Source organism: Phyllobates terribilis, unplaced genomic scaffold (genome assembly GCF_046119375.1).
Source record: "Phyllobates terribilis strain yellow unplaced genomic scaffold, ASM4611937v1 Scaffold_1__5_contigs__length_1240528914, whole genome shotgun sequence".
Classification (NCBI taxonomy): domain Eukaryota; kingdom Metazoa; phylum Chordata; class Amphibia; order Anura; family Dendrobatidae; genus Phyllobates; species Phyllobates terribilis.
Genome location: NW_027362761.1, coordinates 500097148 through 500124693, shown reverse-complemented (window position 1 = coordinate 500124693; position 27546 = coordinate 500097148). Strand labels below are relative to the sequence as shown.

The window sequence follows — 27546 nt, the reverse complement described above, 5'->3', positions numbered from 1 at the left end:
AAATGCAGCTAGACGGGCCCTATGGCTCAAATGCTGGCCAGGCGACCTCCAAACGAAATCCAAACTGTGCTCCATCCCGTGTGAAGGGGAATTTTTGTTCGGACCTACCCTGGATGACATCCTGGATAAAGCCGGGGATGACAAAAAACGATTCCCGGTCCTCTCCGGTTCATCATTCAGGAAGGGTTTTCGGAGCAAAAAATTCATGCGAAAGAGGCCCCCCAAAGATCAGGACAGGTGGGAAGATAGGAGACAGAAGAAAGCCAAGGGGTTTATGTTCAACAGGCCCCTTAGTGACAGCAAGAAGCCCGCCCAATGAAACGTGGGAGATTTTGAGGGCGGAAAAATCTCTAAGAGGGCTCTTAGAGGGGCGACTGACCTTATCCTCAAAAACTTTACTTTCCCTAACATGGTGGACAAAGAAAGAAAATCTAGGCAGGGGCGTCCCATGGACAATACAGTCACCCCAGATTCTGACGACAGATGCAAGCCCCAGGGGGTGGGGGGCTCATCTAGACGACCGAGTGGCTCAGGGAGTCTGGGGAAAGGGGGTGGAAGGTTCTTCCTCCAACATGAAAGAACTTCTGGCGGTGAAGTATGGCCTCTTGGAATTTCTAAACGTGTTAAAGGGTTACCACGTGAGAGTGTTCTCGGACAACCGAGTAGTGGTCGCATATCTAAATCACCAGGGGGGTACCCGGTCCATCTCCCTTCTTCAGGCGTCAAGCTCCATCCTCCACGTAGCAGAGAGGAATCTAGAGTCCTTATCAGCTCTGCACATAAAAGGGTCAATGAACGTCACGGCGGACTTCCTAAGCCGTACCCAGTTGAGACAGGGCGAATGGGAGTTGAACCAGCTAGTGTTCAAAAAAATCACGAGGGCTTGGGGAATCCCATGTATAGACCTATTCGCCCACTGGAAAAACAAAAAGGTGGACACGTTTTGCTCGATCGACCCCAGGGGGAACCCAGTAGCACTAGACGCTTTTTTGATTCCATGGGGCCACCAGCTAGTATATGCCTTTCCTCCGATTGCTCTCATTCCGGCAGTTCTGAGGAAGATCAGGGAAGACGAGGCGAATGCGATCCTGATCGCCCCTTTCTGGCCAAGAAGGCCTTGGTTTTCCTGGCTGAGGATCATGTCCGTCTCCGACCCCTGGGTCCTTCCGGAAGTTCCGGACCTGCTGTCTCAGGGTCCAGTACTACACCCGCAGGTAACAAACCTGCACTTGACCGCTTGGAATTTGAGAGGTCACTCTTGAGGGATAAAGGGTTTTCCCCCAATCTAATCTCTACCTTGCTGCAGAGTAGGAAACCTGTAACTACTAGGCTCTACGGGAAAACTTGGAAGAAATTCCTTTCCTTTGCAGGTACGGATATAGTAGGGGAGGCCCCCGTGGTTACCATCCTGGAGTTCCTTCAGAAGGGGTTGGAACTGGGGTTGGCCACGAGCACGCTGAAGGTTCAGGTGGCAGCTCTGGGAGCCCTGTAATAACTGCAACCTGGCAAGGGATAGATGGGTCTCCAGGTTCATCAGAGCATCTCATAGATCAAGGCCCATCCCCTCCCGGAAGGCTCCTCCGTGGGATTTAAATCTTGTTCTTTCAGCCCTGACCAGAGGCCCCTTTGAACCTCTAGGGGAAGCGTCCCTTAAAATCTTGTCCCTTAAGACGTCCCTTCTGGTAGCCCTCACCTCGGCTTGCCGCATTAGTGATATCCAAGCACTATCCGCAGGACCCCCTTTTACACAAATACTAGACGACAGAGTGACGCTTAGGAGTGACCCTGCGTACCTTCCTAAGGTGGGATCCCTTTTTCACAGGTCACAGGAGGTTACCCTCCCTTCCTTCTGCGCAGCCCCAAAAAACAAGGGGGAAGAGGCCCTTCACACCTTGGACGTCAGGAGGTGCATTATGCAATATTTAGAGGCCACACGGGAGTGTAGGAAGGACAGGGCTCTTTTTGTGTGCTTCCAGGGATCTCGGAAGGGACAGAAAGCTTCCAAAGGAACCCTGGCAAGGTGGATAAGGGAAGCCATTTCCCTGGCTTATTCCTCAAGCGGGGAAACAGCGCCGGTGGGCTTAAGGGCGCACCCGACAAGGGCAGTGGCAGCCTCCTGGGCGGAGAAGGCCGGAGCTTCAATCGAACAGATATGTACAGCGGCGACCTGGTCTTCTCCCTCCACGTTCTTTAAACACTACCGGCTGGATCTAACATCATCTTCAGATCTTACCTTTGGCAGAAGGGTTCTGGAAGCGGTGGTCCCTCCCTAATCTTCACTGCTCTGCAATCTCTCCGTGGTGCCGTCATGGGGAAAGAGAAAGAGTAGTTACTTACCGGTAACGAAATTTCTCGGAACCCATGACGGCACCCATACATTCCCTCCCCTTTTTTCTTACACATGGGTGTGCACAATCGTTACTACCTGTTGTTTAGTCACAGGGTGTGTCTAAAAAAAAAAAAAAAAAATATATACATATATAGTATATATAATAAAAATGCCATATTTGGTGTTACTAACCTGGCGGTCCTCTCGGTGCTCTGTAAACCAACTGATGCGGGAGAGAGGTGCCTCCCTTTTTATCTGTAGGTTTCCTGTCCTTGAAGGGCGGATCCCCTCTCTCCGTGGTGCCGTCATGGGTTCCGAGAAATTTCGTTACCGGTAAGTAACTACTCTTTTTTCCACTTACTGCATGCTTCAATAGTCTCCATAGGAGACTAGAAGCAGCAGTTGTCTGATCGGCTCTGCTACATACAGGTGATCAGCAGATCCCCTGCATATAGCAGAATTGGTCTTGTGCTATGAGCGCCGACCACTAGGTGGCGCTCATAGCGACCAGATCATGACAACCACAGGCGTCTGCTGCAGACCCTGGGTTGTCATGCCCACCCATCGGTGACCCGCGATCACGTGACGGGGTCGCCGATGGGCGGGGCTTATGATGCGCAACCCGAAAGCGCGCGTTAAATGCCGCTGTCGGAGATTGACAGCGGCATTTAACATGTTAACAGCCGCGGGTGGATCTCGATTCTACCCACGGCTGTTGCGGGCACATGTCAGCTGTAAGAATCAGCTGACATGTGCTCGGTTCAGTGAGGGCTCAGCGCAGCAGCCCTCACTGAACGGGGGGTACGCAAATGTGCGTACTAAGACGTCATGGGTTGGAAAGGGGTTAAAGTCACTGGCCCCATCAGTGCAAATGTCCGAATCCCATTTTCCAATGGAGCCACTGAAAGTACACTAAACCACAACGTGAACATAGCCCAGGAGTATACAGTCCTGGTAGGCTTGATTGTGGAAATGAATCAATCCAAAGTACAATTATATAATCAAAAGAACTGAAGCACCCAGTAAATAAATACAAGTAATATAAATATAACCATTGAACCACACAAATAGGCCATCGGAGTGATCAAAGGCAAAATATATACCAATAGGTTGGAAACAAAGAGACGTAGATGTCCTCTCCACCCGACGCGCGTTTCGTGCAATGTACTTTGTCGGGGTATTTAAAACCCATTTCTTTAGTTTACTTGCAGCTTGCTCAATTGACCTTAAAAACTATGTTAAATGGGTTGACTGCTTTATCTTTATTTTAACAGATGTTGTGGGAACATGATTTTTTTTTTGTACAGTTAGTAGTATATAAGTATGACATGTTCTTCTCCAACACTTACTAGTGCAGTTTTCCTCACCGACTGCACAGCTATCCTGTTCATAATGTGACTGTTGGTCCATTCGCCTTCTCCAATTGAAAAGCTGTTTTTCCCATGTGAGGTGTTTTTCAGTTGGATAAGGCTGATGGACAGGTCTGATCACAGGATCCTCCACCAGCAGCCATTGTATGGACAGGAGAGCTGGGCAGGATCTGGGGAAAACTGCACTAGCAAGTACAGGAGAAGACTGTAATACTCATATAATAAGTGTACACAAAAGTATATGTCATCAACACTTCTGTAATTTAAAGATTGTGGCCAACACTTTAACTTAATTCACAGATGCAAATTCGGGTGCCACAGCTGAGCAGCGCCAGCATGCCAAGGGTGTACCACATCCACTCATTAGCATATATAAATAAAGTTGTTTTTATGCACAACTAAGCAAGCTGCAAATAAAAAGAACAATTTTTATAGGTCTGTGCACTAGATGTCACAGGGGCACAGTGAAGGGAGGGGAGGAGAAATATAGGAACTTTTTAAGAAAATGAAGTGAGAGGGCAGCGTGATGTTCCGGGCAGCGTACGCCCCATAGCCTGGAAAGAGGTCATTTACATAAAGGGATAAAGATGATTTTTACGGAACAAGGCATCATCCATGAGGCATACAGGAATGACTAGTTTCAGTTACGATAATCTGTTTTCCCATATTAATGGCTCAAATGTGGTGACAGGTGCCCTTTAAGGGGCCCGAGCTTTTATCACTAAAAGTAATTTGTTTCCCTGAGTATGTAAATTTGATAGAAGTTCTATATTTTGGTGTTCTTTTACTTCATGAAAAAGGTGGTAGGTGCCCAAACCCTTGCAGCTGTTAAAGCTTTCACTATATAGGATCATAGTGGTACACGACATTACAGTATAAGTAGCTGTAGGGGATTTGTGCATGACTGTATTAACCCTTGCTTATTGTCTCCTTTCTCTAGTGGATCAGTATTGTGAAACATGCTTTCGTTGGCTGCATTATCTCACTCCTGTGGTTCTTTGGCCTTACACTTTGTGGGCCTTTAAGGTACTTTGTTTTCTGGAAAAAAAAAACTTTCTTCCTCACTGGGGTGTCTTCCATTGATGTGAAGTCTTCAGAATCACTAGAATTAGAGGAATTGTATCATAAAGACAGCAATGAACTGCTCTGAGGCCTCATGCTGGTAAATGTGACATTCACATGATAAAATAAGCATTTTGCAATTGGTTTACATATAAAACTGGTAACTGGGCCGTCAATAGTGACGTCAGTCATCTAGAGCTGCTGCCAAACAGCCGCAGAACATTGAGGGGGGAAACTCAAAACCTCTGCTGCCGCCTCGTTATCGCGAATTGTCCATGTACCGTCATCACTGTAAAACTCCAACAAGGTAGTTTTCAAGTTGCGTTTCTCAGCAAAGTGATGGCGTTTATATATCTTTTATATTCTTGTATCTTATTTGGTGATGTGCATAAGTGTTAGTTACTCTTTTATGATGTATAGTCTTTATTTTCTAGGACTTTGCTGCTCTTTGAACATAGTGATATTGTAGTTGTAACGTTGCTGACCGTGCTCTTCACTGGTTCCAGCGGAGTACCGTCCAAGGTATTGTGTTTGACATCCTTTTGTCTCCTTTCCATAGTGTTTTATATATTACAGAGTAAATGTGGATTATTGACTACTTGTCTCCTGAAATTGTCTAGTCTAGTTCTCTCCCTCGCCTCTCCTCTTTGTCTGCCTGACTCCCTCGCCTCTCCTCTTCATCTGCCTCATGACTCGCTCGCCTCTCCTCTTCGTCTGCCTCCTGACTCCCTCGCCTCTCCTCCTCTTCGTCTGCCTCCTGACTCCCTCGCCTCTCCTCCTCTTCGTCTGCCTCCTGACTCCCTCGCCTCTCCTCCTCTTCGTCTGCCTCCTGACTCCCTCGCCTCTCCTCCTCTTCGTCTGCCTCCTGACTCCCTCGCCTCTCCTCCTCTTCGTCTGCCTCCTGACTCCCTCGCCTCTCCTCCTCTTCGTCTGCCTCCTGACTCGCTCGCCTCTCCTCCTCTTCGTCTGCCTCCTGACTCGCTCGCCTCTCCTCCTCTTCGTCTGCCTCCTGACTCGCTCGCCTCTCCTCCTCTTCGTCTGCCTCCTGACTCGCTCGTCTCTCCTCTTCGTCTGCCTCCTGACTCGCTCGCCTCTCCTCTTCGTCTGCCTCCTGACTCGCTCGCCTCTCCTCTTCGTCTGCCTCCTGACTCGCTCGCCTCTCCTCTTCGTCTGCCTCCTGACTCGCTCGCCTCTCCTCTTCGTCTGCCTCCTGACTCGCTCGCCTCTCCTCTTCGTCTGCCTCCTGACTCGCTCGCCTCTCCTCTTCGTCTGCCTCCTGACTCGCTCGCCTCTCCTCTTCGTCTGCCTCCTGACTCGCTCGCCTCTCCTCTTCGTCTGCCTCCTGACTCGCTCGCCTCTCCTCTTCGTCTGCCTCCTGACTCGCTCGCCTCTCCTCTTCGACATTTTATACTTTATTCATGCTATTATATAAAAAATGGCATGAATAAAGTTAAAAATTTCTCCCGCATAAAAAAAAAGCCTCATACAACCATGTTAGTAAAAAAAACGTTATGGCTACTTCTGTGTAGAAGAAGAAAAAAAATGTAAAATCTAAATGGTAGGTACAGCGGGTGAAATGAGTATTGAACACCTCACCAATTTTCTCAGTAAATGTATTTCTAAAGGTGCTATTGACATGAATTTCCCGCTGTATGTAGCACTATAAGCTTTGTTTACAGCACTTTTATCTGGACTGACTATAGTTTGCCGCGTCTTCTGCTGGTGATATTAGCATTTATTGACTTGTGTTTCTATTTCCTCAGACTCGGGGTGCTGCGTTTTTCATCATTGCTGTTATATGTTTATTACTCTTCGACAATGATGATCTGATGGCTAAAATTGCAGAGCACCGTATCCTTTTGTGATGCCTCCAGATTTCTGGAATCTAATGGTACCCATGTAGCAGTGTGATCTGTGTGAGCTCGTCATTAGCGCCTTCACCTCTTGAGGACAGTTTATTAGTATACTTGAGGCGTAGTCAGTAGGTGCATTGTGATAACTATACAGTTATATGAAAAAGTTTGGGCACCCCTATTAATCTTAAGCTTAATATTTTTAAAAAATTGGCGTTTTTGCAACAGCTATTTCAGTTTGATATATGTAATAACTGTTGGACACAGTAATGTTTCTGCCTTGAAATGAGGTTTATTGTACTAACAGAAAATTTGCAATCTGCATTCAAACAACATTTGACAGGTGCATAAGTATGGGCACCCTTATCATTTTCTTGTTTTAAATACTCCTACCTACTTTTTACTGACTTACTAAAGCACTTTTTTTGGTTTTGTAACCTCATTGAGCTTTGAATTTCATAGCCAGGTGTATGCAATCATGAGAAAAGCTACTTAAAGTGGCCACTTGCAAGTTTTTCTCCTGTTTGAATCTCCTCTGAAGAGTTGGATCATGGGCTCCTCAAAACAACTGTCAAATGATCTGAAAACTAAGATTATTCAACATAGTTGTTCAGGGGAAGGATACAAAAAGCTGTCTCAGAGATTTAACCTGTCAGTTTCCACTGTGAGGAACATAGTAAGGAAATGGAAGAACACAGGGACAGTTCTTGTTAAGACCAGAAGTGGCAGGCCAAGAAAAACATCAGAAAGGCAGAGAAGAAGAATGGTGAGATCAGTCAAGGACAATCCTCAGACCACCTCCAGAGAGCTGCAGCATCAACTTGCTGCAGATGGTGTCACTGTGCATCGGTCAACTATACAACGCACTTTGCACAAGGAGAAGCTGTATGGGAGAGTGATGCGAAAGAAGCCGGTTCTGCAAGCACGCCACAAACAGTTGGCTGAGGTATGCAAAAGCACATTTGGAGAAGCCAATATCTTTTTGGAAGAAGGTCCTGTGGACTGATGAAACCAAGATTGAGTTGTTTGGTCATACTAAAAGGCGTTATGCATGGCGGCAAAAAAACACAGCGTTCCAAGAAAAACACTTGCTACCCATAGTAAAATTTGGTGGAGGTTCCATCATGCTTTGGGGCTGTGTGCTAAAGTTGAGGGACACATGGATTCCACTCAGTATCAGCAGATTCTTGACAATAATGTTCAAGAATCAGTGACAAAGTTGAAGTTACGCAGGGGATGGATCTTTCAGCAAGACAATGATCCAAAACACCGCTCCAAATCTACTCAGGCATTCATGCAGAGGAACAATTACAATGTTCTGGAATGGCCATCCCAGTCCCCAGACCTGAATATCATTGAACATCTGTGGGATCATTTGAAGAGGGCTGTCCATGCTCGGCGACCATCAAACTTTACTGAACTGGAATTGTTTTGTAAAGAGGAATGGTCAAAAATACCTTCATCCAGGATCCAGGAACTCATTAAAAGCTACAGGAAGCGACTAGAGGCTGTTATTTTTGCAAAAGGAGGATCTACTAAATATTAATGTCACTTTTCTGGTGAGGTGCCCATACTTATGCACCTGTCAAATTTTGTTTGAATGCAGATTGCACATTTTCTGTTAGTACAATAAACCTCATTTCAAGGCAGAAACATTACTGTGTCCAACAGTTATTACATATATCAAACTGAAATAGCTGTTGCAAAAACACCAATTTTTATAAAACATTAAGCTTAAGATTAATAGGGGTGCCCAAACTTTTTCATATAACTGTATTTATCGTCTAAAGAGAATTAACCTAAATCTATAACTATTCAAGGGGCTGACCCATGAGCACAGTACACTTTATTCCAAGATTGATTTTATTCCTTTGATTTAAAAATAATTTAGACAATTAGATGTGTTAAAACAAATGTTCCTGTGCTGAGATAATCTTATAAATGTGTCCCTGCTGTGTACTGTGTAATGGCTGTGTCTGACCGTGCAGGAACATGGTCTGATCAAACCACATCTCCTGGGCAGGGGAGGAAAAAAAAAAAAGTAAACAGACAGGACAGCACGGGATTGCAGCTGCTGCTTTCTGTGAAGTAAAACACTTCCTTGCCTGTTTAAAGCATATTTGACCTAACATATGTTAATGGTTGCCTTTAAAAAAAAAATGCTCTGAGGTTCAGTTTACAATCTTTATTCCTTCATTCAGCCATGTTCAGGTCCCCAAATATGCAATTTGCAGCTTAAACAACATTTTAAATTTTTCTGTTGTGGGAATTTCCTTGTCAGTAATACAGGCTGGATGTAGTTCTTTGTGTATACAGGGCGCTGCTGTCTTCACTGGTTTATGTATCAGCACTGTTCCGATTGTATATTTATTTCCACTTCATGTGCTTTCTTTCTTTTCTGTTGTTTTTAGATTGCTTTCTTTCTCTCTACACTGGAAATGTACAGTCCCCCTCCCTCTTTCTAAGTGAATGTGCATGCGACATTTTTTAGTAATGCGTGAACTATGGGCAGGGACCTTTAGAATAGAAGCGGCACTCAAAAAACACTGTAGTGGTGCTTTAATCTGAAAGTCCTGTCGTTTGGTTGGAGACTCGTTCCTTTAAATAAAAAGCGAGAACTTTACTGTTATAATATTGTGGGGCACTGGATAGGCAGAAGAGTTCATGCAATGTGTTTACATCAGAAACATATATTTGTGTATGCCGCCTTCCGGATGAAGGTGCCACCTTGGAAATAATTTAGGAGACACAACGGCTTGGCATGAGGAGGCTGCTGCTCCTCTGTGGGTATAGACAGGATGGTCAGGCTGGCATCAGCAGTACATGCAATCTGCAGTGACCTCTATGGCCAGAGCATGCCCAGTTGATGACCACTTTCTTAAGAGCCGATCATTTAACCCTTAACGTTACTCATGCAGCTGAAGGACATCATGACAGTGCACTTACACACTTCTTGTACACTGCCTTCTCCCTCTTAGGAGTTGCTGACCACAAGGTAAGAAGAGTCTGCTGCTATTTCCCATCCTCTATGACTCTGAACCTACAGTAAATATGTCTTTCTGCTGCCATCTGTCTGTATCCTGTAGTCACAGTTTGTCCGGTTTTTGCTGCCATCTTTGCTCATATGGAACAAAATGATGTATGAAATGATTGTAAAAGTCTCGCACTGTCCTGTGTGTTTTTTGGGAACACTCTCCGTATTCTCAAATGGACACAGACGTCATCAGCACTCCCAAAGCAAAGGGACAAGTCTGTCTTCCTAAGTTAGGGTAGTCCGAGACGAATTATGTTTATATGTGTCTGAGAAAGCTGGATGACAACCAATATGGCTGCCTTTGTTGCTACCACAGATAGCCATGCTCTTGAATCAGCCTGCTTATGTAGGGACGGAGTCATGGTGTACTTGATGTTCCTGAGTTTGGCTGCCTGGATAGATGTAACATGGATGTGGGGATCTAACCACTACCATCTGCAGAAATAAAGGGATTAATGTCCTTTTGAACCTAAAAATTGCTCGAAAAACTACAGTCAAATCATTAGTGAACAATAATAAATTGTATTCATTAATCAAGACACCAAAGATAGAATAAATAATATGCAAAAAAAAGAACAAGGAGAATTTAAAATAATAAGCAACACGGTGTACGCAGCATGGCAAATATAAAGTGCCTTGCAACTAGGTAATAAATATTGAGGTGTCAAATAAGATTGAATTCATAAGGTAACTAAACCATGAAAAGGGCATTCTGTTTCACACTCCAACGCGCTTTTCACGCGTTCACTCCCTGAGGAAGCGAACGTGTGAAACGCACGTTGGAGTGTGGGTTACTTCTGCACATGGTGCCCGCAGCATGAATTTAGGTATGCTATATACCAGGGGTGGACAATTAATTTTCCTGAGGGGCCACATGAGAGACCGTGACTGTTGTGGAGGGCCGAACCAATAGGCTGAAATTAACTCCGCTCAATATTAATATTAATTTTAACTATAATTACTTTATATTAATATTAATTGTATCACTTAATTCTGCTCAATATTAAGTATGCAGACTTCTCCCTATATACCGTTTGAGCGCAGACACACTGCCCCATACATACCTTAAGAGCCTCCACACAACCTCCCCATGTCCAGCCGGAGACCCCCATGGCCATAAAAAACAAACAAAAAAAAAACAACACCAGATGCCCACCTTGCTCCCATTGCCCCGGCTCTGTGCCTCTCTCTGCTCCAGTTTCGGTCTGCAGTACACCGCTCAGCTGAGCTGACTTGGTGTCTTGATTAAGGAATACAATTTATTATTGTCCACTAATGATTTCACTGTAGTTTTTCAAGCAGTTATCAAGTTTTATAGTTCCTTTTCTCTGCTTGGATTGTGCCATCAATGGTGCTATACGATATATGAGATGATAGTTTGGGACTTTAATCCTCCTTCATTTTTGGTAATAATTATATTAATGTCCTTTTGGCCTTTTTCCTGTGCAGAGTCACTCCAGGTCACTTGCTGTGCTGAGAATTGCAACTCCACTCTGTTCACCTTAAGGCTGCGTGCCCACGTTGCGGATTACAAGCGTTTTTGCTGCGGATTTTCCGCAGCAGAAACGCTTGTAAAACGCTTGTTAATCCGCATCCCATGGTCCCCAATGAGAATCCGCAAGTTCTATGCCCATGCTGTGGATTTTTCCGCAGCGTTTATGCTGCGTTCAAAAATCCGCAGCATGTTCATTAATTTTGCGTTTCCGCAAGCGGAATTGCCTTATACAATGCAATAAAAAACGCAAGGCAATTCCGCATGCGTTTTTCCGGGAGAGGACATGCGGAAATGAAGCAGAAATTTTCTGCTTCATTTCCGCAACATGGGCACATAACATTAAAGGGTATTCCTGTATTTGCCACTCATGACCTGTCCACTGTGAATCTCCTTTGGTTAAACCAGTTCAGTAAGTCTTAATCGCATGTATGGGGGTTATAGAAGCAGAGTAGCACAGTGAGCTGGGCTGACTCCATACTCCCATCGCCTGTCCAATAACTTTCTGCGGCCATCAGGCTGGACAAGGTTGATAGATGCAGATCATAGAGATGAGACCTGCATTTATTACACATTTAGGGCTCTTTCAGACCTAGTATAGTCGGTCCGTGTAATTCTGTATGCAGACAGCACAATGCAATGCTAATGTGGTATCTCACATAAATATTTTTACACATGGACCAATGCTCTCAATGTAAAAAGAAATCGCACCAAGCAATAAATTAATCATCCGTGTTCCGGATCAGACTCACCCATCATAAGTCAGTGGGTGCAGAAAAATATGGGTTACCATTAGTGTTGAGCGAGTATGTTCCATTAACCCTTACGCCGAGTATGCTCGGGCCGAGCTCCGAGTATTTATAGCTTCTCGGTGATATGGTTGAATCGCTCCCGTGTGCATGATTTGCGACTGTTTGACAGTTTTAATACATGTGAGGAATGTCTAACAGTCGCAAATCATGCACACGGGAGCGATTCAACCATATCACCGAGCAGCTGTAAATACTCGGAGCTCGGCCCGAGCATACTTGGACAGAACATACTCGCTCAACCCTAGTTACCATCTGTACGTCATGTTTTTCTACATCTATCACAATTATTAAGATTAAGGAAAGTGCATTTGACCTCTATTTATTGTTCATGTAAAAACTATATGCCATACGGATGTATAAAACGGACACCCAGATGCAGTATGGATATTAAAAACGGAAATGCAGTACCCAATACAGAGCAAAAAGGTAATTTTTATTTTTTTCTGGACAAAAACAGATGATTTTGCTTACTCTCGTGTGCAGATATACCTCCTTAATGAAGCTGTGTTGCATGTGATCATTTCTCACATTTCTTCCATTACTTCTCCACTTTGTCTGGATCTGTACAGTCTCTTTATGACTCTCTTCTGTATTACAATGATGTATTAATGGCCGTGCCTCTGTTTTCTTGTTGTTTTCAGGGCGGAGTGCTGTTGCTTGTGTTGGCTTTATGTTTCAATGTTGGTTTCCACGCTGCCTCCAGAAAGCTTTCTCTAGATATTGGTGGAGCCAAGCGTCTGCAGGCATTGTCTCACCTTGTCTCGGTCATATTGCTGTGCCCATGGGTCATCGTACTCACTGCAACTACCGAGGTAATCGCCATGCCCATCTGTAGACTCCTTACTTCATGTGTTATACGACTGTCCAGACGACATCTGCTTTTTACATATTACATTTAGATAAAAGAAGAGAGAAACCAGATGTCAGTGAGTTCACTCTCAGACTGATTTGTCCTTATGGCTTGGAATAAATGACTAAAACGATCTCCACATCTTTGGGGACTAGTTTCTTATTTAAAGGCATGTACTTTTGGACTAAACATAATTTCAGCAACTGGTTTCATTAAAACATTTGCACCATTTGCATGTGCAGGCTTTTTTTCTTTTTTTTTCTTGCATGTTGTTGGTTGCAGAATGAGTTAACTCAGGATCCATTAGTGAGCTTGTTCTGACTGGAGAATATGTAGCTCCTTTATCTGTTTTTCTGAGCTTCTCAGCAGATTTATAGTCACAAAGGTAGCTCAAATTTAATTTTGTCATAAATCAGCTGACACAGGCTCAGAAAAAAACAAGAGTTACAAACTCCCCATCATAGCAAGCTCGCTGACAGATTCTGTTCGCTCATACGGCAGCCAGCAATAGACAGTCCAAATCAGAGTCTATACAGGGAAAATGATGCTAAAGTGTTAATGAAACCCAGTTGCAAAAACTGTGTTTAATCCAAAATACGTTCATTAAGTAAAAAAGAAAAAAGTGTCCAAATACTTAGCCAGTCATAAAGTCTAACACTACGGTGTACGCCTGTCATTGCCATAATAAACATTACAGAGGACGTGTCGACCCTCTTGACTGATCCCTTTTAGTATATACTTCCATTTCTATTTAGAATACCTGCATCATTTATTAAACTCTGTTGTGCCTCAGTTGTTCCTCCAGGAAATATATGAACTAAATGATACCTGGATATTATCGTGAATGAGGAGCACTTTGATCAGTTAGGGACAGTCCCTTGTAACAAGGGCAATGGAAGCGCTTAATTGTCGTTGTTCATACATTACTTATCACATGACAAAGGATACCTTTTGGTTATTTTTTAATTTACACTTCTTTTTCTAAAGAGGACCTTTCACCAAAGTTTTCATGTTGAACTGAGTACATGATGCAATAGTGGCTGCAGAGCAGTCCCTGTTGCGGAGAGTTAACTCATTAGGGGTTAAGGGACAAATAATTTCATTGCTAATATCTCCACAACAAAGAGGTGAAATAAAAATTAAAAAAAAAAAAAGTTTTTATTCTGCTCTGTAGTCACTATTGCATCGTATGCCCACTTCAACATGAAAAATGTAGTAAAAGGTTCTCTTAAAGGGAAACTGACATATCCCCAAATGCTATATGAATATATTGGGTTAATCTGCATGTTAACACCGTTGTAAAGTCCACCGCTCAGTACATAGTGAGTGGCGACTGTAAGCACTTCATGGTGCAGAGCAAGCTGGTAATCAAGGGCCAGGGCATGGTTACCACCGCCACTTACTATCTACTGAGTGGTGACTGTAATCCTCGCCGGCTGCGCCTCTATGACTGAAAGTTGTCTGCTCCGGATGGAATAAAGTTAATTTCCTCCCAGTAGCCGGTCTTCAGTGCGGCGGCCGGGCAGCTTTAAAACGCTGTTAATCTGCAGATCACCCCGTATATCTGCAGCTTAGTAGCCTTCAGGGACATGACAGGTTCCTTGTAAACAGGACACTTTCAGGTCTTTATCTGGTAGTTTATAAACTATATATCTGCTGCTCCTAAGTCCTAATGTTGTGTTTTCCCTCATTTCAGAGCAAAGTGGAGTCTTGGTGGTCCCTAGTAATGCCATTCGTCACCGTCATTTTCTCAGTCATGATTCTGGATTTCTACGTGGAGTCTGTTTGCGCTGTTAAAATGGAAATATCAAAATGTGCCCGTTACGGGTTCTTCGTCATTGCTCTGAGCGCGTTGCTGCTGGGGAATTTCTGGACTCATCCTATAACTGACCAGCTGCGAGCGATGAATAAACCAGCGCACCAGCCGAGTACTGAACACGTGCTGTCCGGAGGGGTGGTCGTCAGCGCCATGTTCTTCTTGTTATGTAAGTAGTAGTGGTAAGGACGGGTCCACATCTTCTCTTCTGTAGTGATCCAAGCCCATGCTCTCCAGTAATGTGTAATACTGAGGCTTGCAGAATATGTGCAGGTTTTACCTTGTGTGTGTTCTGCAATAATGAGTGGTAATTGCTATCTGATTGCAATGGATTTATATGTACATGGTGGTATGTAAACTTTACTGCTAAGGCCATCCATTATTATGGTCTGTAAAACTTGCCAAAGTAGTGCATGCTGTTATTTTTTTCCACACAAACCATCAGTCCAAATCTGCCATGCGTGGTCTGTGGCATAGATGGACCGCATACAAACTTACTTTATTTTCATCTGAATAAGCTCTAACTTGAAAATGTTTGCAGTTCTAACGTCGGACCACTAAGTGGCGCTATGACATGTTTCAGCCCATAGACAAGCTAGCTGTTGATTGCATTCTGGTATCAGCATAATTCTGTATCAGATATAATAGTTGTCACAATACATTTTTCATGGAAAACTAACTTCTTTGTCAAGAGTATCTATTCAAAGGAGTTGTCCAACATCTGAAATCATTTTTATTTTTTTTTTTAGGCATGAATGGTGGCATACTCTCCTTTCAGCCCCGATGTAAACCCCTCTCCGAAAGGAGGTCTGCACCAGCTCTGGAAGTGATGTCTGCTTTATTGAGAAGTCATCAGGACCACTGCAACTGTGATTACCTGCAGCGGTCCGGTAACTGGAAAGGAGCTAAAAAGAAACCTTCAATGACGTGCTTTTCTAGTCACCTGTCCACTGCAGCCAATCATAGACTGCAGTCTTCATGACTTTTGAATGGAGCAGACTTTGCTTTAGGATCTAGTGCAAACCTCTAGAGCGGCCTGTGCTGGATCCATGGGGGTTGTTGAAGGAGAGTAATCCTTAGTTTATTGTTTTAAATCATGCGTGGTATTTTAAAACCATCCATGCCTAGAAAAAAAATCTATTCAAGTGTCAGACAACCCAGTTAAAGGAACTCTGTCACCACAGAATGACTGTTCAAATTATGTCCCGCCGCTCGGTGTTTTACTGCAGGGCCAACCATTTCAGTACACCTTCCCATCTGCTTTTTTTTCCCTCTATCTCCACCCTGGCCCCGTATTTGATTGACAGCTCTGGCTTCATTGAGCCAGAGAAGGGCACAGATAAATTGAAAACTAGCAGGTGGGAAAGTGTATTCAAATGATTGGCCCCGTCGTGAAGCACTGAGCGCCTGCGCTTGGTTTGAACAGTCATTCTGTGCTGACAGTCCCTTTCAAGGGGTATTGTTATGTTTTTTAATTTTGCTTTCGTTATATAGTCAGCATGAAAGTAAGCAAGTTTGCAATTGAGTTGTTCTTTCTATCTGCTGTCATTCTCCTGCTGTAGGAACTTTTACAGAGTACAGCTGGTTTCCATGGAGCTCAGCCACTACTGCCTGCCCAGACCCTGGCCGAGAGTGCACTTTATCTGCCAACTGTCGCTGGAGTGTATCTGTGCAGAGTGAGCTGTCAGTCCACGTGTCGTGACATGGTTACCGCACCGACACACCTCTATGACTGAAAGCTGGTGGCTCCCTGGAGAAATAAAGTTCATTTTCTCCCAGGTGCCTCACTTTCATACGCTGTTAACCTACAGATTAACCCTATATCTATTATCTTTTAGAGTTATTCTAAATAATATATACAGGAGTTGCCTGCTACATTTTTAATTTTTGGCAAACCGTGTATATGCTATTAATCTTTTGACTCCATTTGACCTCTCTATGCAAACTGAAGCCCCCGACGGGTTCTACAATGTGACTGCTGCCTGAATTCCAATTCATTTATGTTAACACAATCTGTTCATACCCTCTGCCTCTTTCGATTTATTTTTTTATTTTATCATTTTCTACTGTAACTAGAACATCCATGAAAGCCCTGGTTACAGGGGTAAAATGTCTCCTGATCTTGGTCTTGCTTTGCCAGGGGTATTGCCACTGTTCACTACATACTACACTAAACTTAGATTGAAGTGGTTATACACTTATGAATTCTTACCTCGCCTCTGACTTTATTTGAAGGTTTATACAGAGTCTTAAGAGGAGAAAAAAAACATGGCTTGTTCCATGCCAAAAGCTTTGTATATATGGCACCCGGGGTACATATTGTACAGAAGCACAATGAGACTGTAGGAGTTCACACTATAGGACGTGCTGTGTGCAATGCGACCTAGAGTCATGATATATACCACATTGCTATCCAGGGAATAACCAGCTGTTTTATTTGTGCTTTTTGTTTTTCTGCTACACATACGGGATATCAATGTACTTAATGTTTTGTTGTAATTTTATCCTACAGCTGCAAACATCCTGGCATCGGCCTCCAGGAAGGGGCAGAAAGGCACCCTTGTAGGCTACTCGCCTGAGGGAACACCCCTCTATACCTTCATGGGAGATGCCCTGCACAGCACATCCCCGTCCATGCCGAGGTTTATAAAGGATTCACTAAAACAGATTCTGGAAGAGTATGACTCCAGACAGATCTTCTATTTCCTGTGTCTAAATCTGGTGGGTACTGCTTCTGATGGGCAACCTTATGTCAGTCACTGAGACACAGCAACCTCTGTGGACCTTTGTGCTAAAAGATCAAGACTTTCCCAGCTTAGTGTGTATATACTCCCCAACATTGCAACACTAAGAAGGAAAAGTTATAACATTATGGAACTCGCAGGGTTAATGTTACTGAATAAATCAAAATATTTAGAAAATTTTGTTTCCGTTTTTTTTCATCATTTGCATATCAGTAATACGTATTAGTGGCACACACAGGAGTACCTACACTTACTTGCTTGGCTGCTGTCAATGAGGTCATTAATGGCTGAGGAATGTTCTGCCATGCTGAATACACTTTGACAAATCATCAAGATCCGGGGCTGGCAGCTCCCTTTGCAATCGCTGACCAATGATATTCCAGATGTGCTCGATGGGGGTCATGTCTGGAGACAATGCAGGCCATGGTAGCATATTTAGGCCATGCACCCCTCAAGTCTTAATGCCAAATAGGCTAACAGTTCGGCGGTACATTGATTGGATGAGGGGCCAGTGGTACGGCCATTTCTCCAAAGTGTCCCAAGAGCCATTTTTCAGCATGACAACTCCAAGTTACATGTTGCTCATGCTACTGTAAGGTCTAAATGTGCTACTATGACCTGAAGCATCTCTGAAGTTGTCTTCCATTGAGCACATTTGGGATGTCATTGGTCGGCAATTACAAAGGGAATTGCCAGTAGCGGATCTTGATGATTTGCGTGGCAGAACATTTCTCAGACAACCAGCCAAGGTGTGTAAGTGCGGGGATTTCTGCACTTGGCATTCATACTCAATACTGAATAAATCTAGATGTTTTTGAAAACGCTTCCATTTTTTCATCATTTTGCATACCAGTAACATCCTGTGATTTCCATAACTCCACACCTTTTTCTTCTAGTTTTGCAATTTTAATTGCGGAATATCTAAGTATTGAGTAAGGTGTGTCTTAACAGGCTGTGTGTTTTTTGGGAGCACAGCCAATGCCATGGTCCATATTCTGTCCTCTGCTGTTGGATTCATCATGCTAATCTGATTTTAGGCGTTCACCTTTGTGGAGATTTTCTATGGAGTGTGGACCAATAGTCTTGGATTGCTATCTGATGGTTTCCACATGTTGTTTGACTGCTCTGCTCTCGTCATGGGACTTATCGCTGCACTAATGACCCGATGGAAAGCAACACGGATATTCTCTTATGGGTAAGAACCTATAGATGTCGTATGGTGACGTGTCCCCGTACTATAAGTTTAAAATATCCAGTAAATTTCGTTCCACTTCACGATTGTGTCCCACTTGTTGTTGATTCTTCCCAAAAAAATCAGAATTTTATATCTTTATGTTTGAAGCCAGAAATGCAGCAAAAGGTAGAAAAGTTCAAGGGGGCCAAATACTTTCACAATGCACTGTATATCCATGTTACTTTTATATAGGATATCTAACATTATATATTACATATTTGTTGGTGATTATTTCAGGTACGGCCGAGTGGAAATACTGTCCGGGTTTATTAATGGCCTCTTCCTGGTGGTGATCTCCTTCTTTGTGTTTATTGAGGCTGTGGGCCGGATCTTTGATCCACCTGACATCAATACCGATATGTTAACAGTAAGTGCATTTATCATTAGAGGTCTTCTCCAGATATATTGGGCTAACCCTATGTCTCAATATAATTACTCAAAATCTATATAGGGCTATAATCAGACGTTCATGTGTCTGCAACTATAATAACCTACATATGTGACACAGGAACTTGGATAATATAAAATATAACATTTATTGATGGATGAAGATAAAAAACATATATATACTAAAATGTGTACGGGAAAGAGTAACACAACAGGTCACAGGAGGGTAGTAGCTATTACATTATTTTCATACCGAAATCAATTAATCATAAGCCAGAACAGGACATAAATGTGCAACAGGGTCCCTAAATAAATTACACAATAGAGTGCATAGTGCTGATTGTAAAGTCTATAGAGATAAAGACATAGTTACACAGTCATTGAAGAGGTGATTATAGCAAATAAATGTATGAAGCGAGTAATAAGATAGCCTATACTGACCCAGGTGACCAAATCCAACGCACGTTTCACCAGAGGCTTTGACGAGGATATGATGTCAGAGAGTGAACAAAGGATATTTAACAAGAATCAGGCCAATCACGGATGTGTATAATAAATACCTGATGGATCTCATGTGTTTGAGCATGGCGCCATGTCAAATGAGCCGAACGCTGCCGCCTCCCCATGGTGAGCTGCGGCTCCAGAGAGCGCAGGACATCCGGAGAGGGCAGGTGTCGGCGTGCGTGTCACCGTGGAACGCTGGAAGTGGAAATGATGCGGGTAGCGTCATTGAAGTGGATGGAGTTAGTATGTGCTCCACAGTTGGAATTCATATAGATAGAGAGAAAGAAAAGACGGTGTAGTGTGAATCAGTGAGTGTAAATGAAGGTAGAGGAGATGGTGAGAGATGACTAACAAAGGAATGGATGAAAATAGAAAGAAATATGTGAACAATAGTACATTCTTAAAGTGATAATGTGCAATTTGTATAACAAAAAGAAAATAGATCAACGAGAATGGTATGTTCAGTCATTTGTGCCAAAAGTATACATATATGTCAATAAGGAATATAGTGCCATAACTTCTGGTCTTCAGTTCTTTCGCCTGACGATTTATTCTTTGTCCATCCATCCTAGGAGTAGGCCATCCTCTTTCATGTGTTTCATCATGTAATCTTGTCATATGTCTATTTATTGTTTCTGCATCATTATTATCATTTTGATCTCATTACACAGACACTACCAAGACTAAGGTCTATATGTTATTTTTACCTCAAATACAGCGCCATGCACTTTCATTCACAGCACCTGTCACTTTATGGCGGGAGTATAGTTATCTGCACTTTTCTTCGCAGGCGCCTCAATAATTTTTCCTAAATTTTTCCTATTTTTCAGATATTCCATATATCCATTTTAAAATGGATATAAAATGGATATATGGAATATGTGAAAAATAGGAACAATAAATAGACATATGACAAGATTACATGACGAAACACATGAAAGAGGATGGCCTACTCCTAGGATGGATGGACAAAGAATAAATCGTCAGGCGAAAGAACTGAAGACCAGAAGTTATGGCATTATATTCATTATTGACATGTATGTATACTTTTGGCACAAATGACTGAACATACCATTCTCGTTGATCTATTTTCTTTTTGTTATACAAATTGCACATTATCACTTTAAGAATGTACTATTGTTCACATATTTCTTTCTATTTTCATCCATTCCTTTGTTAGTCATCTCTCACCATCTCCTCTACCTTCATTTACACTCACTGATTCACACTACACCGTCTTTTCTTTCTCTCTATCTATATGAGTTCCAACTGTGGAGCACATACTAACTCCATCCACTTCAATGACGCTACCCGCATCATTTCCACTTCCAGCGTTCCACGGTGACACGCACGCCAACACCTGCCCTCTCCGGATGTCCTGCGCTCTCTGGAGCCGCAGCTCACCATGGGGAGGCGGCAGCGTTCGGCTCATTTGACATGGCGCCATGCTCAAACACATGAGATCCATCAGGTATTTATTATACACATCCGTGATTGGCCTGATTCTTGTTAAATATCCTTTGTTCACTCTCTGACATCATATCCTCGTCAAAGCCTCTGGTGAAACGTGCGTTGGATTTGGTCACCTGGGTCAGTATAGGCTATCTTATTACTCGCTTCATACATTTATTTGCTATAATCACCTCTTCAATGACTGTGTAACTATGTCTTTATCTCTATAGACTTTACAATCAGCACTATGCACTTTATTCTGTAATTTATTTAGGGACCCTGTTGCACATTTATGTCCTGTTCTGGCTTATGATTAATTGATTTCTGTATGAAAATAATGTAATAGCTACTACCCTCCTGTGACCTTTCTGTTGTGTTACTCTTTCCTGTACACCTATTAGTATATATATGTTTTTTATCTTCATCCATCAATAAATGTTATATTTTATATTATCCTAGTTCCTGTGTCACATATGTAGGTTATTACCTATGCCTCAATATGTATGCATTGCAGAATCATGTAGGATGTGTATATAAGGAAGAATGTTTCTCCTTGTGGAGAGCTCCATGTCGACGTAAATAGACTCCTAGGCCATGCAATGCTCCGCTGGCAGTTTAAATGGGTTGTCCACTACCCTTTTGAATCACTAGGTTTCCCCCCAGTAAAATAACAGCGCTTATACTCGGCTCTGTTGCCAGTGCTGACGCTCCCGGAGATCACGTGACACACAAGTACTGCGGCCAATCAGAGCTGTATTCACTTAATGTATCCTTCTCCGGAAAAAAATGAGGAAGCGAGAGAGCAGCCACGGCTCCCACTTCCTCCAGATGTCAATTACATCTGTAGTAGTGAAGCCAGCGCTAATTGGTCGCAGGGATTGCGTGATATAACAGTGTCACGCAGTCCCTGGGAGAGTCAGTGCTGACACTGCTGGAACAGTGCTGGCACCAGAGGTGAGTATAGGTGTTATTATTTTATTGGAGGCAAACACCATGATTCAGAAGGGGTTGTCTGAGTAGTGGACAGCTCCTTCAAATATGCAAATAGCCTCTTCAGAGAGGAAGAGGACAGGAACTCTAGCACCACTTATTGGAGGTAGCAATCCTAAAAGTCAATATTACCTTTTCTGATTATCAAGGCTGATGTGATGTCATCTGTGTATCACAATGCAACAATGACATTGCTCCGAGCTTACGAATCCAAAGCGGCACAGGGTATTCAAGCAGTTTGGAGGCATTTCAGACAGCTACCCTTACGGTGGCAATGGAATACTGATGTGGCTACTGGACCAAGGTCCTACAAATTTATTCGCTCATCCGTGTCAACCTTTAAATGTGCTGGGTCACCGGACTCTTCACAATGGCAGATGGGGAGAGACGTATGGGGCTGCTAAATTTCAAAATACCTGATTCTTCTGTTCCAAGGAGATAAGCGGCAGCCAGAGGTTTCTAGTAGTCACTAGTCTGAAGATTACATGCCATCAAGTAGGATACTAGAAAGCTGGTGGCTGCTTAGTAATGGCTACTTCCTTAACTTCTGGGCTCCTGTGCAAGTGAATGGGTCTGCAGATAATATAAGTCGAAATACTAAACTGTCTCTTCTGTCTCACAACAGCCAGTGTCAGTCGGGGGCCTTCTTGTCAACCTCGTTGGTATTTGTGCCTTTAGTCATGCCCATTCCCACGGTGGCTCCCGCGGAGGAGGAGGGTGTTCTTCCCACGATCATGGCCACTCGCACCATGGACATGGACACAGTCACGGACACGGTCATGGTCATTCACATAGTGATCACGGACATGCGCACAACCATGGTCATTCTCATGGATCAGCTGGAGGAGGAATGAATGCAAACATGCGTGGTGAGTACAGCTTTCATGGCGTATTTCTGAAACGATGTGGCGTCAGAGGTTGGGTTGTAGTTTGCTGTGACACCTCTTCTCTCTCTACAGGTGTGTTTCTACACGTGCTGGCTGACACTCTTGGCAGCGTGGGCGTCATAGTATCCACCATATTGATTCGGCAGTTTGGCTGGCTGATAGCAGATCCTCTGTGCTCACTGTTCATTTCTGTCCTGATATTTGGGAGCGTCCTCCCTCTCCTGAAAGATGCTTGCCAAGTGATCCTCCTGAGAATTCCTCCTGAAATTGAGAAGGGAATAAATGTGGCGCTTGAGAAGGTGAATTCACTTATTTGTTTCTTATCAGGTTTTCTGTGCTATTCATTTACTACATGCAAGTCCTCATTCTGACGTCCGTGGTCTATCAGTTCTTTTCACGGATACAACACGTACCTATTATACCTATGGTGCTATTCACATGTCCATGTTTTTTTCGTGTGTCTGTGCAACACTCACAGACTGTTTATGTTAGACCGGTTATGTTTATGTCCGTTTATGGCCAATACAAGTCTATGGGTCTGTGAAAAACACGTACAATGCTTGGATCCATCAGTGTGTCTGTATTTAACATTGCAAAGTTTGGAATTTATTAATCCATCTGTGAAAAAAAAAAATACTGATGGTAAAAACAGACACACGAGCCAAACACCAATGACACCGCTGCTATTTTTTCATATACGTCTACACACAGACGAGGCCTAATGGGTGTTAATTCAGATCTGACACCGGATTTCACAATGCAAAATGCATAAATTTATTAAAGATTTATGCTCCTCTTCGGAAATTATTAAAATTGTAAAGTGCTTATAAGAGCAAGCAACTTATCATTTTGCTTCTTAATAAAATCCCTCTCCATTCCCAAGACCAAAGGGAGTTTTAATTTTATTGTTTACCACTTGTTGGCTAGGTTACCGACCACCTCTGCAGTAGATTAACGGTAGTCGATCTCGAAGCAAGGAGCACAGCTCTTAAAATCACCTTACACTAGAGCTTGTTAATTCTGCTCTTCAGCTGGTCAGCTTCAGCGCCCCTGCATATTTCCAATGCCTCCCTCTGCTCCAAGCATCAAAGAGCACATATGATGCCTCTGGTCCGAACGGTCAATCAAGCACAAGCTTGGCAAGCAGGGAGGCAGGAGAATGGTGCGATTATGCCTAAAAAGCTGAGAAAACTCCTTTCGTTCTAATAAACCTAATAGACCTAATGGTGTACTTACTTTCAAAATCTATCAGACTGGTTTTTATTTATATTTTTTCCAAAGTTCTCTTTCCTAATATTAAATTGAGCCTGTTTTGAGTCCAGCTAGAGACTGAGAGATTCTCATTTAAATATCATATGGGGGGAAAACCTTTAAAAAAATATTTTTACAGTCATTTTGGGATATATTTTTGAAGTAAGTACACCAACTTCCTCTGGTGACATATCCACTTTGAATAGGTTGAATTTTGTTTGTAGTGTACAGTTCAAATCAATGAAAGTTTGATTATTCTTACTGCAATCTTGTATTGAAGAAACAATGGTAGAAATTGTAGAATATTTCTTATTCCTATTACCCTAAATTGCAGATATCACATTACATTTTTTTCTTGATTATCTCAGTCATGTGAGTCAGTCAGCTCTGCCATAGGCAGCCCACATAAAATGATTATCTAGGGGTAAGGCTAGATTCACACATCCTTGTGCCACGATTCAAGCACGGACTGTGATGCGCAGAGTGACAGTGAGTTCAGCTCTGGAGTCCCACAGCTGCTCCGTGCATCGCGGTCTGTGCTCGAAACGTGGAAAAAGGATGTGTGAATGTAGCCTTACCCCCAGATAATCATTCAGTGTGGGTGTGCTATATCTATTATTCAGGGAGGTACTGTATGATCTGCCATTCATTCATGGAGGCCTTAGTATAAGTTATGGCAATGCTTCCCAGCATAAATAGAAAGTTCTGAATATCACATACACTGATGCATTAATAAACTGAAGCACTGCTATGATCTACTCCTCCTTGGCTACATATATTCAGTACAGTATTTTGTCTGCGCCTTACGTTTTATGGACCCGATTCATAACTTCATGATTCTATACTAGATTCATGAGCTGCCAGTGAAATAGCATGTTCTTCCTACAGATCTCAAACATCGATGGTCTGATCTCTTATCGGGATCCACATTTTTGGCGCCACTCTGCCTCTATCGTTGCAGGGACTATACACGTGCAAGTGATGTCAGATGTGGTGGAACAGCGGATCATTCAACAGGTATAATACAGATTAATAGAATCGTAGAATGTTAAAGTTGGAAGGGACCTCTGGGGCCATCGTGTCCAACCCCCTGCTCAATGCAGGATTCACAAAACCATCTCAAGACAGATGTTTGAAGACTTTCATTGAAGGAGAACTCACCACCTCTCGTGGTAGCCTGTTCCACTCATTGATCACCCTCACTGTCAAAGAGTTTTTTCTAATATCTAATCTGTATCTTCTCCCTTTCAGTTTGATTCCATTGCTTCTCGTGTTTCCATGTGCAAAGGAGAATAAGGATGATTCCTCTATGCTGTGACAGCCCTTCAGATATTTGTAGACAGCTATTAAGTCTCCTCTTAGCCTTCTATTTTGCAAGCTAAACATTTCCAGATCCTTTAACCGTTCCTCGTAGGACATAGTTTGCAGTCTGCTCACCATCCTGATAGCTCTTCTCTGAACTAATCTCAGGAGCTAGAGGTCAGATTCTCATATGGGCAATGGTAGAGGATTTACAGCTTTTATTTTATGCCTTGCTTGCTACAGCAAAGAGATACTACAAACAGCGACTGTCACTCTGGTGGATCTGACCTGTCCGTGATTGTAAGGATGGCCATAAATGCTGACATAGTATCTGCCATTATCACCTCTTGCGGTCAAGCGTTCCACAGTCTGAGACTACTCTGTAAAGAAACCTTTCCAATTTAGCTGCTATAATCGCCTTCCCTACAGGAGACATTACTCGTGGAAGAAAGGCTAAATAGGAAAGGGTTCTTTACAGTTAGAGCAGTCAGACTGTGAAATGTCCTACCACAAGAGGTAGTAATGGCAGATCCTATTACAGCATTTAGGAAAGTGATGGATGCTTTTCTCACAATTGGTATTGTGGGTTATCAATAATCTAGTGATAGACAATGTAGAAGTGATGGAGAGATGCTGCTCTCGATAGACCTGTGTCTTTTTTCAATCTGTTCACGCATTTTAAATGATCCCCGTACCTTTCTATTCCTATAGGTAACTTCAGTTCTGAAAGACGTTGGCGTCAATAACCTCACGATCCAGGTGGAGAAGGAGGCCTATTTCCAGCACATGTCTGGCCTCAGCACCGGCTTTCAAGAAGTCCTGGTCATGACCCAGCAGATGGACACCATCAAGTATTACAAGGATGGGACCTACATTATGTGACAGCTCGGCAGCCCCCCACTCAGTATTCTACCTGGTACCACAAGGGAACCACAGTCTTGAGCCCAAGTGTACAGGAATCATATCTTGTATAGACCCGGATTTTATACATCAGTTTTTTCTTGTCTTTGTGTAGAGTAAATCGGGATGTTTTTATACAATGATATAAAGCTGAATTTACCATGTACTACTTAATCTCGGACAAGAGGGGCTTTACCCTGGAGTGGATTGTGCACCTGTCAAACCAGAAAGACGTCACCGCGGAAAAGCGACCACCAATATACCATTCCTTTTTTTTTACTTTTATTCATCCACCCAGACAATGGATTTACCTCTGTATTGCACAGAACTACAAAAATGGAACGTTTACGTGTTTATCATATGGGATATAATATATTTTACTTTTGCCCTTTTTTCCCTTCCTTTGTATTGTGCCTTTTCAGTAAAATGTACATTTTGTGGCCTGCCCAGATAACTTTATCAGCGTACGAGGTCTGGGCCAGGTTTCCACCTGAATGAACTTGGAGGGGGATATAGATTGACAAGAATAATCAGGATGACGTGGTCGGTGTCTGCAGACAGTCAGCAATGTAGCCATGCACGGCGCTCATGTTCCCGGAGGTTGGAAGGACCAATGTCTTCATTCTAAAGTGCTCCTTTTATACAGGCATGTGAGACTTTAAGAGATGAATATTTATAATTAGGCTTTATTTTTCTATAATTGTTCAATAAAACCTCCAGACTATAAGACGTTCTCCCAGGAAACCTCATTCTTCTATACTGAAGATGCCAATTTGATATCTGTATTTAAGGGTTTTCTCTTAAAAAGGAAAAAAGTTTTGTCCGCAATTTGTGATCAGGACTCCTGTCGCTGCCTTATTTTATATGGTTTATCACGGCCGCAGGTCCTGGCCTCACCTAGGACCCGAACTCACAGCAGGTCTTGTGAATTGCGGCCAGTTCCAGCTGTCTGATTGAGCCTTATACTGTAAGCATGTACACGGTTTACACAAAGCAACCAGTCCTTCAGCCTGTTAGTTTTACATTTCATGCTACACCCAAGATGATTTTTCTCTGCGGACCAATTGTCCTTTAAAAACAAAAAAAAACAACCAGACACTTCTGATTTTGTTCCAATTTGTGCAGTTCAAAATGACCCTGTCAAGTCAATGGGATCATGAAATCAAAGGACAGCACATAGATGTCATCCAAATCCTGGCCATATATTTTTTTTATTAGTATTATTATGTAATGGGTAGGAGAAGTTTGGAAACTTTTTCTTATATGCACAAAAAAAA

General features: G+C 42.9%; 1 protein-coding gene across 1 annotated transcript in view; it reads left to right on the top strand.

Annotated features, from left to right (window-relative positions):
* Positions 1 to 26996, top strand: part of SLC30A5 (solute carrier family 30 member 5) — a 37074-nt gene extending 10078 nt beyond the window's left edge. Inside the window, exons 4-16 of the mRNA XM_073680198.1 lie at positions 4640 to 4725; positions 5196 to 5283; positions 6525 to 6612; positions 9533 to 9609; positions 12594 to 12764; positions 14499 to 14787; positions 17131 to 17339; positions 18400 to 18557; positions 18834 to 18963; positions 22555 to 22798; positions 22889 to 23115; positions 24956 to 25084; positions 26081 to 26996. Of these exons, the coding sequence (XP_073536299.1) occupies positions 4640 to 4725; positions 5196 to 5283; positions 6525 to 6612; positions 9533 to 9609; positions 12594 to 12764; positions 14499 to 14787; positions 17131 to 17339; positions 18400 to 18557; positions 18834 to 18963; positions 22555 to 22798; positions 22889 to 23115; positions 24956 to 25084; positions 26081 to 26251 (2067 nt within the window). The 3' untranslated portion in view covers positions 26252 to 26996. The remainder of the gene's footprint in view (positions 1 to 4639; positions 4726 to 5195; positions 5284 to 6524; positions 6613 to 9532; positions 9610 to 12593; positions 12765 to 14498; positions 14788 to 17130; positions 17340 to 18399; positions 18558 to 18833; positions 18964 to 22554; positions 22799 to 22888; positions 23116 to 24955; positions 25085 to 26080) is intronic.
* The last annotated feature ends 550 nt before the right edge of the window (positions 26997 to 27546 follow it).